This window comes from Phodopus roborovskii, unplaced genomic scaffold, assembly GCF_943737965.1.
Source record: "Phodopus roborovskii unplaced genomic scaffold, PHOROB, whole genome shotgun sequence".
In the NCBI taxonomy this organism is placed as follows: Eukaryota; Metazoa; Chordata; class Mammalia; order Rodentia; family Cricetidae; genus Phodopus; species Phodopus roborovskii.
The window spans coordinates 22,103,487-22,115,502 of NW_026126571.1; the positions used below are offsets into that span (position 1 = coordinate 22,103,487).

General features: G+C 39.7%; 1 protein-coding gene across 3 annotated transcripts in view; it reads right to left on the reverse strand.

Moving 5' to 3' along the window:
• Nucleotides 1–12,016, reverse strand: part of Tax1bp1 (Tax1 binding protein 1) — a 60,122-nt gene that overhangs the window by 3,994 nt on the left and 44,112 nt on the right. For 2 of the 3 annotated variants that reach the window (XM_051202814.1, XM_051202815.1), the window contains exons 14-16: nt 10,565–10,636; nt 3,747–3,924; nt 3,134–3,276 (exon numbers count right to left, since the gene is read on the reverse strand). In XM_051202814.1, coding sequence (XP_051058771.1) covers nt 3,134–3,276; nt 3,747–3,924; nt 10,565–10,636 — 393 coding nt within the window. The remainder of the gene's footprint in view (nt 1–3,133; nt 3,277–3,746; nt 3,925–10,564; nt 10,637–12,016) is intronic. The other variant, XM_051202816.1, reaches the window with a different exon arrangement.

A 12,016-nucleotide genomic window follows, 5' to 3' on the forward strand; every position in this document is an offset into this window, starting at 1 on the left:
TGCTCCGGCAAAAGACCTGAGTTCTGTTCCCGGCACCCACACATTAGCTCACTACTGCCTGCAACTCTAGTTCCAGGTGGTTCAATGCCCAATTCTGGCCTCTGCTGTCACCAGGCACATGCACGGGGCATAGACATACATGCAGGCAAACACTCACATACAGAAAATAAAACTAAATAAATCTAAAGTAAGTACATGGAATATATATGCTAAAATAGGGATGACTTTGAAAACATGATGGGTGGTCCAAAAGGCCAAACATGCTATGGTTCTATTTATATAACTCAATGTCTAGACTAGGAAGTTTACAAGGGAGCAGATAAAAGGATTCCTGGAGTTAAGTAAGAGAAGGGAGAGGTGACAGGTAAAGGACACAAGTATTTCTTTCTTTTGTAGTTGCAAAAAGTGTTTCCAAATGGACTCAGTGATGCCTGCACAGCTCCGTGATTCTGCTAAGAACTGAGATACATACTTTACATGGCAAACTGTACAAGATGTGAATTACATTCCAATAAAGTACCACTGAGAACTACTATTATAAGGCAACCTAAGTTTTAAACAGCTGTGTGTGTGTGTGTGTGTGTGTGTATGTGTGTGTGAATTGAACTTAGGACCTCTAGAAGAGCAGCTAGTGCGCTTAACCTCTGAACCATCTCTCCAGCTCCCAGATACCCTAGCTTTAAGGTGAGTCTCTGGCATTGCTACAACATAAACCAAGTGCCATGTAAAAGTTAATACAAGGTGAAAAATTAGCTTGTTCCATGTGATCCCAAAGCTTGAGAAACTATACAGCCAGACATCCTGCAGGTAACTAAAGTACTTAAAAATAAACATGACATTTTAACAAGATATACTATGTTTAATGACTACTAAATATATTAGGTCATAAATACTTCCTAGGTATGTCTTTTGGCTTAGGAAAAGTATGTTGAGGGAAGTACTCAGGGTGCTATGACCTGAGAAGTATAGAACCTCTGGTGTAATCAAGCTTTCACAGGTGACCTGCAAGGTTCTGATCCTACTTCTAGTTTCCCAGTGGTGAATAAAAACTATCAGTAGCCATGCTGACAACCCACTCTTAGAACTACTACGAAAACCCATGAGTATCATATACAAGGGTTCAGCAAGCCAACAGCTAGAGAAACAGTCACTGCCACCACCAGTCTCGTTACAGCTGCTGCAATGACTTATATATAAAAGGTTCTGAAAGCCAGCAGTTTTTAGTATAAGACAGGAGGTGGCAGCTGGTAAGGTAGCAGGATAGGCTAGAAGAGGAGGATATCCCAACTCTGACTCCAAGGTAGGCCACTTGGGCATTGTGACCATAAACCACTCACACACAAAAATTTGTTTTCCATATTCTTACTAAAACTATGTGATAAAACCCTTCATTTACAAGTGGTTTTGCTGTTAAAATGACAAGAATTTTAGAAAATTTTGATGTATATAAAAAGTTCGTTCTAATACAGAAAATCTTCAATTTATAAAACACAGTACTCCAGGAATGCAAAGCAAGAATCTTCTATCTCATTATCAAACCTAAGCCCCTCAGCACATGAGCCCAAGATGCTAACACTGCTTCTCACAGATTTGCACGAGGGCAAAGCACACAGACCAGAAAGAACATTCTGCTAATTAAACCGGAGCTGATGACTATGGAAGAGAAAAGCTTGTCACATGTAACACCTCTGCCAAAAATGATCAGATTAAATATGCAGAATGTAAAGCTGTAAAAAAGCAGTAAGATGATACTCAAGACCTTAAACAGACTACAAAAGTTCTGACAGCTTTCCTAATTATTCCCAGTAATGGACACAGGAGGCCAAAAGGCAGAAGAGAGAAATACATTTTTCTCCATTATGAGTGTTGAACACTAGGTCTAAAATCATGCCTGTCTGAACACTGATCAGTTTCTGCAAAGGTTAATAGCAATTAAATGCAGCAAACTATATTAAATGAGAAACAGGTCATGATACCACTGTACTTGCAAAGAGCATGATAAAACCATTTCCTTGAAATTTATCTTAATGCACAAAAAAGAGCTGCTAGGAAAAAAAGGAGCTCCCCCCACCCAAAGTGCTGCTCTAAGAAATCTATTCATTAAATGAGTTTTTTAAAAAAAATCTCTAAAAAACCATCTTTTAGCCAGGCATAGTGGCTGGCACATGCCTTTAATCCCAGCACTTGGAGGCAAAAGCAGGCGAATCTTCCTGAGTTCAAGGCCAGCCTGGTCTGCAAATCGAGTCCCAAAACAAGCAGGACTGTTAACACAGAGAAAAACTGTGTTTAAAAAAAAAAAAAAAAAAATTCACCAAACATCTTTTAGCCAGGCATACTGTCACATACCTTTAGTCCCAGCATTGGGAAGAGGCAAGAGGTGAGTTGGAGAACAACATGGTCTACATAGTAAATTCCAGAACAGCCTTGGCTATGTAGAGACACAATGTCTCAAAAAACAAAAAGATATGCCATATAATCTAATTATCATCATTTTTACATTGCTGCCAGAATAAGTGTCACAAAAGTATTAAGAATGTCTAAAAAAGGGAATTTCTCAAAAACAAAAACTACTACATGATAAAGATAATAAAATTTACCTTAAAATTAACAGGGTATAAATATTCAACTGAACGGGGAGGTGGTGGCACAGGCATTTAATCCCAGCACTCGGGAGACAGAGACAGGCGGATTCTCTGTGAGTTCGAGAGCAGCCTGGTCTACAAGAGCTAGTTCCAGGACAGCCTCCAAAACCTCAGAGAAACCCTGTCTCAGGGGGGAAATAATAAAAAATAAACTGAAATGGCAGTACTAGGTTTTGCGTAATCTTTGCATCTTAACACTTTGCTTCTTGCCAGCAAAGCCACAATCAAAAGATTGTACAAAGTTTCTTAGGAAGTAATAATTAGGATTAAACTGATAACTAACATCCTAATCAACTTCTGAACTTTAGTATATAAATCTGAAAGTGTTAAGTCTGGGGGAAAAAAGAAAGCTGGTTGTGTTTTCAAACTCAACAGGCAATCACATACAAATGCAAATTCCTAGTCTTTCCATACACACACCCTTATCACTCCACCTAAGCCAGAAAGAAGCACAAGAGCAGGCAGGCTCAAACAATGAAAACTCAATTTACTCTGCTGTCCTCAGGATCTTCTAAACCATCCGGTCGGCTAAGGTTTCGAGCTGGCTGGCTACAGACAACATTGTCTTCCCAAGAGGGGCCTCGCACAGGTGGCCTTTGGATTTCATCTGGATAAAAAGCTCCATCTGCTCCATCTGAAACAAGAATTATGAAATAAACATTTAGGGGGAAAATCAGATGTAACCATTTACAGAAATTAGCTCCTCTATATATAGATATGGTAACTAGAAAAGCAAACAGGGTGTGACTCAGTGGCAACATGCTTTCCAGAAGCCAGAAGTCTCAGCATTGCATAAGAGCAACAGGAGCCACGTGAGCATGGTAGCAAGTACATCCTGAGCTACAGAGTAAGCCCCTAAAGTTTTTATTTTTTAACCCACAAGTCTAAAACCTGAGTCTATGATAAGCAATTAAGACTACTCATTCATGAAATATCACCCGCAGATGATGTCAGTAGCAGTACTAAACATTGACATGGCAAATTACAAAAAGAAAATTTTTATTAGAATTCATTATACCCCTCAGCTCTCTAAGTCCATGAAAATAAAAGCCAAAACTCTTGTAGTCAGCTAATCCCAAGCAAAAAAAAAAATACTTCAATAACCTCGAGTTTCCTGTGCTGTGTAAGGGTTACCATACTGCAGAACTGGCTGTGCATTTGGCAGTGTAGGAAGGAGGAGCCCATTTTGCTCAGAGGATGTGTTGAGACACCTCGAAACCTGTTGGGGGCTCTGACCTTCCATCTTTCTTCCTTTCTGATCTTCTAAACTCCTTTTAAGTTCCTAAAATTAACAAAACAAAGATGAATAAGCAAAGCAGCCAAACAGTCTATGAAGGCAGCATTGAACATTCAGTCCAAATACAGCACTAGCATCTCTCTAGTACGTTTTGTGTACACTTGCGGGAAGCTGCACCTACCCCTTAAATGACCCACTTACATTCAACAAAATCAGAAATCAGAATAAAGCCCAATGTATGTCCAAATTCACTTGTGTCAAAAATACTTGTTATTCAACTAATTTAGGGGAAACTATGAAACAATTACTTACCTATCAACAAAAATTTAATTAAAAAAAAAAAGGAAAAGCCCTTTTACTAAAGAATTCTGTCAAATAGTTAAAATGTATTTTAAAACACTAAGACCGTGACAGACAGACTAGCTTACAACTGCCCGCTGCTGAGGAGGTAGAGACTGAGGATCAGGAGTTCAAGATGATCCTAAGCTACACAGTAAGTTGAAGGCTAGCCTGGGCTATCTTAAGACTGTTTCCAAACAAAAATCCACGCACACATTTATCCTGTATAGCTTTTAAACTATAAAGGAAGAAACATTTCCCAACTTCATATTAGGCCAGTGTTTTAAACTATAAAGGAAGAAACATTTCCCAACTTCATATTAGGCCAGTGTTTGGCTATCCAATCAAGCAAGGAACTAGGGAGATAGCTCAGTAGTTCAAGTGTCTGTTACCAACCATGAGGGCTGGAGTGCGAAGCCACAGAACCACATACCAGCACATCAGGCACAATACCAGCTAAAGAGGCTGGGGATACCCAGAGCAAGGGTAGTTTGGGAAGCTAGCCATATATATTCTGGAGCCATCCAAGACCCCTGGTATGTAGCCTGGGTCTCCTCACACATGTATACCTGGATATACATTTGTGTGCACATGTGCATACAAGAAAGGATATCCAGAAGAAAAAAAAAAATCAGACCACAGCCTTCATAAATCCTGATGCAAAAATCCTTGCTAGCAAATCAATCCAGTATTAAAAGGAAAAACCTACAACCTAAAGAGTTTGACCACAAGACTGACAAGTCAGTATTCAAAAAATAAAAATAAAAAAAATTACATTATCCTTTTAAAAAACACACACACACAATCCATTATTTTCAATAAATGCAGAAAATTCAAGATTTGTTCAGAGCTTTCAAAAAAAAAAAAAAAAAAAAAAGTCCAGCAAGACAGAATAAAAAATAACTTCCTTAACTTGCAAAAAATCTCATTTAAAAAAATCTATAGAAGTATAAGGTAAAAATCAAACAATTCTACCGCAGATGAAATATAAATAAAGAGCTCTGCAGTTCTCTCTAATTCTCTCCAGTGTAACTAGTGACTAGGACAGGATTAAGGCAGGAAATAAACCTGTCTATCTTTATTCAGATGATACAACTGAACATGTAGAAAGAACCTACAATAAGCAGAGAAGCTAGGAAAATGAGTAGATTTAAGTAGGTTACAAGACACAAAGTCAACATATAAATCAATTATAGCCCTATATATAAATAACAAAGATAATGAAAATTTTGATTTTATTCAGAGTGAAATCAGTGAGAAAATGCATAGGAAGCAAATGAGCAAAAGATGTACTCATTAAAAGCATGACTGTGATTAAAGACAGCACAAATGGAAAGATGCATACCAAGTACACATACAGAAAACATTCTTACACTAGTAACTACAGATACAATGACACCCTAATAAACTATCCCAGCAGGCTTCTGCATAAATTGGCAAAATGATTATATAATGGATGTATAAATGTCTTAAACTGACAATATTTTAAAATAACAGCCCAGTATTTGGGTGGAAGACGAAGGAGGATCCCAAAACTGAGGATAGCCTGAGATTCAATGTAAATTCAAGATACTCTGGGTCATAATGAAAACCTCTGTTGAAATCTCAAAGTAGAAGACACAGCTTAATGGTAGAACACTTGTCAAGCCTGCACAAGGCTCTGTGTTCGATTCCCCAGCACCATCCAAAAATCCCTATGATAGAGGAGGGAGAAAGGAGAAAAGGGGGAAGGGAAGGAGGTGGGAAATCCCCTAAACAACCCAGACTTCTGGTCTCAAGCATTCATACAACTCAGTCAAGTAACATCTCCTCTTAAGCCACCATTTTCTTCTACAAGCAAATATAAGAGATTTTAACATTTAAATGTTTATATAAAGTATGGCCCTAGTACCTGGGAGGTAGAGAATGCACACTGGAGGCCAGCATGGCCTACACATGTAGATACCATCTCAAGACACCCAACCCCCCACCGACCCCACCCACTCCCACCCCCACCCCCACCCCCACTGAAACAAAGGAAAATGCTGTGAAAGCTGAATTTGTTAGGAATCCATTAATTTCACTCTAGTGGCTCAAAGCAACAGCACTCTAATGAAACACTTGTCAATCTACAAAATCATACAGGTAATATGAATGTGAGTATTGGCAAAACTACTAATTATTTGTCATTTTAATAAGAGAGTTGTCAAGATCATTACAGGGAAACCCACAGAGATAACTCACTTGAGCTTGTGGGAGCTCACAGACTCTGGATAAACAGCTAGGGAGCCAGCATGGGACAAGGTAGGCCCTCTGCATGTGGGTGACAGTTGTGCTTTTGGTCTTTTGTGGGGCCCCTAGCAGTGAGAACAGGACTGTCCCTGTTGCATGAGCTGGCTCTTTGGAGACTACTCCCTATGGTGGGATGCCTTGCCCAGCCTTGATTCAAAGGGGAGGAGCTTGGTCCTGCCTCAACTTGAATAAGCCATGCTTTGTTGACTCCCATGAGAGGCCTTACCCCTTCTGAATGGAGATGGAGGAGTGGATTAAGGTTGGGGATGGGGAGATCGGGAGAGGGAATGGGAGGAGAAGAGGGAGAGGAAACTGGCAGGTATGTAAAGTTTTAAAAAAGAGAGAGTTGTGGGCTAGAGAGAGACATCAGCAGTTAAGAGCACTAGAGGCTCTTCCAGAGGACTGGGGTTCCATTCCTAGCACCCATATGGCAGCCTATAACTGTCCAAAGATATAACAACCTCTTCTGGACTCTATGAGCACCAGGTACACACATGATGCATAAACATACATGTAGGCAAAATAAAATAACATAGCTGGATGATGGTGACACATGCCTTTAATCCCAACACTTGTGAGGCAGAGGCAGGCAGATCTCTGTGAGTTCAAGGCCAGCCTTGTCTACAGAGCGAGTTCCAAGACAGGCTCCAAAGCTACACAGAGGAGCTGAAAAGATGATGGCTCAGTGGTGAAGAGCAGCGGCTACTCTTCCAGACATCCTGAGTTCAATTTCCCAGCAACCACATGGTGGCTCACAACCATCCGTAATGAAATCTGGTGCCCTCTTTTAGCCTGCAGAAATACATGCAGGAAGAACACTATACATAATAAATCTTGTGGGGGGTGGGGGGGGAGCTACACAGAGGAAAGAAACCCTGTCTCCCCCCCCAAAAAAAATCAAACAAACAAAAAACAAAACAAAGAAAACCCCAAAGTTGTCTGGAGGTTGAGACAGGAGGTCACCACAGTCTGAGGACAACCTGGACTATACAGTGAGTTCAAAGCCAACTGGGTCTCAATGAGGAGGGGCTTAGGGGTTAACAATACTTGTTGCTCTTGCCATGAACCCAGGTTCAGTTCCCAGCACTCACATAGAGGCTAAGAGGCACCTGTAATTCCAGATCCAGGGGAATGGACACCTTATGGTCTGCCTTCATTCCATCTTCCTCTGGTTTATTATACTTGCTTCCTTTTTTATGGCTCCCCCATTAAGAGACCAACAAGGAGATGCCTGGGAGTTAACATATGTATACACATGTATACAGGTAAGCACTCATATACACAAGAAACAAAAATAACTCTTTAAAAACAGTAGAGTCTGCACTTATTCACTCAACTAATGCTTAATGAGCACTTGCTTCCTTCTAGGCAAGTGTGCAGACAAAGAGCTCAGTAACAAACAATGGGACTCTAACACCAATCTCCAGATGCTTGGACAGACAGACAACTTTTAGAGTTCTTGGAAATACTCCTGTGGAACAGACACTAAATATTAAATAAGCTGTTTGAAATCACAATGCAAATACTTCATTTCACATGACAGAAACCATGACAATACTACAGGAGACTAGGAATAACTTAAAAGTTCCAGAATAATATTAATAAACCAAAGCCGACAACAAGTATCCAACATGGTACTCCTGATAAGGCTGACACTTTTAAAACTGACAATAAAACTGCGGGTCTCAGTATATTTTTTTCATCAAATATTTTTATAAGCAAACGCTACCTATAAATTAACTTTGTTCCATTTATTCAACAAAAAATATTCAAAACTATTTGACTTCAAATACTAGGTACTGTTAATGGAAACTACAAATACAATGACTAAAACACACACACTCTGTGCTCTTCATGGACTTTGCAGTTAAATAGGGACAGATACCTAACAAGCATACAATACATACAAATATATTTGCATGGAAATGATCACAAAACAAAAGCACAGGTCCCATGGGTGAGTTAGTGTGAATACCTAACGGATCTGGCAGGCCAAAAGAGGCCCCTGTAAAAACACCAAGAGTGATAAAAACAGTACCCAAGCACGATGACCCAGGAGAGCGGCAATTAGTTCAAGGTCAACCTGGGCTCTATCAAGAGTATTGGGCCAGCCAGTGTTATATGACAAGACCCTGTCTCAGAAAGCCTGTAAATGGCAGAAAGAGTTAAGACATTTAGAGGTAACTAATAGCAAGTCTAGATCACATGTAAACAAGAAGTTTGGTTGACATGTGGAGTCAAAAACTGTAGTCACACTGATAGTGTGAGACTGACTATAAGGTATAATTATCCATGCTAAACTAGTACAAATATGCTTTATTATCTCTATTCTTGAATAAGTATAAAAATCTACATTTTCTTAACAAAATAGTATACATAAGGATATTCCTTGACCAAAAAGAAAAATCCCTAAAACGAGAGAAAGCAACAAAGTAAAGCCTAAATGATTAGACAGTTCTCAGGGTACTTCTTGGTCCAAGAAGTACCAAGGTACAGCCCCACCTAACAAAACCTGGGGGTGGGGCGTGAGGGGGAGGAGCGAAAGGAAACACAGTATAATTAGGTTGGAGGAAGAAGGGGGCAGCATAGAAGGAAGAGCAGTATTTCTCCATCTGTATTTTCTTGTGTACTTCAGACCTTAGGAAGCCACATGTACACACAGGGCAACTTACAACCTCCTCTAGTTTCATTTTCAGGGTATCTGACACACACATATATTGCAGCATGAATTTACACACACATTCACATAATAAAAAGTCTTAACAACAACAAAAAAAGCCAGGTGCTGTGGCACACACCTTTAATCCCAGCACTCAAGAAGCAGAAGCAGATGGAGTTCCAAGCCAGCTAGGACTACATAGCAAAATCTTGTCTCAAAAAAACAAAACAAAAAAGGATGACAAAATTATAATCTGCTGGCTAAAGGAATTTGGTACTGAAACTGTCAGTAAGGAAGATAAGTATTTGATGGTGGCACAGAACTCCCGAAATCCTTGCACTTTCCTCACTGGTGACTTTGGAACAAAGAGGGCAGTTTCGAGGGAAGGGCTCTCCCACCCCATCCTCTGGTCACTTCCTAGGTGAAGAGCGTAGCTGTAGAATGAGTTAAATCATTTGGTCGCTGATTTAATCAAACACACCTACATAAAGAATCTCCAGAAAAAAATAAAACAGGGAGGCTGGGAGAACTTCTGGGTTGGTGAAAATATCAACATTCTAGAAAGACAATACACCCAATGGAACATTAACTCTTACCCTACATATGTATCTCTTTCACCCATCATGAAGTATATCCTTCCTGATAAAATATCATTGTGAAGTTACTATTATTTTCTTGAATTCTGAGTCAGCTAGAAAAACATTTTCAAGTGTCAGCTATAAAATATGGGAAGCCTGGGTGCTTCTCTGTGGCTGGCATCTGAAGTGCAAGCAAGCTCATCCACAACTGAGTGCTAGCTTGGAAGAGACAGCAATGCTACCTCAGAGTAGCATCACAACTGACCGCAGGACACTAGTGGGGTTAAGCCACAAATACATACATAAACACATGAATACTCCTTAAGTGATCTTCCAAATGCTGCACATTTCCTACACCACCAAAACTGCCACCTGACTCATTAGATAACCTTTGTATACATTGGCAAGCATCAAAGTCACACATAAGACACAAGTTTTCAAACATTTAGGAACTGTATTAAAAGGCTGAAGCATTGGAAAGGTTGAAAAAAACTGGTTTAAGAGCTTGAATTTCACATTAATAGTAGTTTCACATTAATAGGTTCACTTTACTTCTTTGCAAGGAAATACCTAAGTCTGAACCAAAAAAATTAGAAATTCACTTCTTCCCTAAATTTGAATACTGTAAACTTAGTTTACTGTTAAATGCAAAGAAGGCGATGAAGACCAAATTAGTAATATTAAATACTTGACCTATTTCTCAACAACTGGTAGATGTGGAACTTGGAAATGAGAATGTTTACTACCAGGGAGTTGGCTTTCAAAGAGAAGACGAACAAAAGAAAGCAAAGAATGGTTACAGGATGTCCACATTTTATTAAAGTACATTGCTCAATACCTTCTCCCTTGAGAGATTTTCCAAATGCGAAGCCAGACCATTTATTTCTTTATCTTTCTCTGCCAATTGTAGCTGAATAAAAGAAACGATTATCATTAATATTCTTATTATCTACTCTTCTCCTTATGCACAAGATCTACTTAATGCTATACTATCAAACTAATTTCTATCAACAAGTTCAGTTGTTTTCCTCAGTTCCCAGTCTTTGTATCAGTTGCCATTACCAACCAATCCCCTTTTCTATTTTTGAAATTATGTAGACAGGCTGGCCTAGAACTTGTTTTGTCCTTGGTTAGTCTCACACTCTGAACTCTCATGTCTCACCTAGCTTCCCTTTTAAATTTTGTTAACATACTGATTATGCCTAAGTTTCATTGTGGCATCATACACATCACATATTTTTAATCATAGTCATCTCCCATTGTCCTCTCTTGTTCCCTCCTACTCACATAATTCCTTCTCTTCCCACTTCACCCTCTTCTACTGATGACTCAATGGGTTTCATTAGGGTTGCTTGCAGGATCCTATGTGGGGGATTATGCATTCCTTACTAGTGGCTATACCATTGAATAAATAATCTCCCCCTCTCTCAGCAACTAAGTCCTAGATATTCATTGAGGAGCAGAGGCCTTATGAACCCCTTCCATCCAAACTAACATTATCTGCCTCTAGGTCCTTGGTCCTTTTGCTCCCATGACAGGACAATGACAGGCCCAATACTGTGCCAGAAATCTCCATTGCTGTGGGATTAAGAGTGTAATAGCGAGGTCATGTTCTGAGGACAGAATTCTACCTCATTCCATGCCTTCCTACGGCTTTTACATTGTTTCTGCCCTATCTTCCAAAACATTCCTTGTACCTTGGAGGCAGCTTTCCTTACCTTGAAAATTACTCTTTTGACTTATGTAAAACTGCATGAATATTTTTATCCTAATGCCTGCCCTTTTTCTTTTTCTTCATTTGTAAAAGATGACGAGGTCTCCCTATGCTGCCCAGGCTGGAGTTCAGTGGCTACTCACGGGCACCATCCCACTACTGATCAGCACAGGAGTTTCGATCTGCTCCGTTTCTGATGGGAGCTCCCAGGAGGTCACCATATTGATGCTGAACTTAGTACAGACACCCAAAAGGCACAATGCACTACAGCCCAGAACTCTTGAACTCAAGCAATCCTCCCATCTCAGCCTCCCAAGTAGCTGAGACTACAGGTATAACGCCACCATGCCTGGACTAATGCCTATTCTTTATTATCTCCTTTTCCTTCCCAACTACAAATAAAGACATTCTATAATCACTTCTTTGCTGTTGTTCATCTTTCCACAAGAAGCCAGAAATATTAATTCATGTACCATTGTCATTTCCAAATTCCAAATCTGCCAGCTGTTGAGTCAGGGTCTCAACCTGTACCTCAAGCTGCCCAGGAACTCAAGGTTTATTTCAAGCAGGACATGA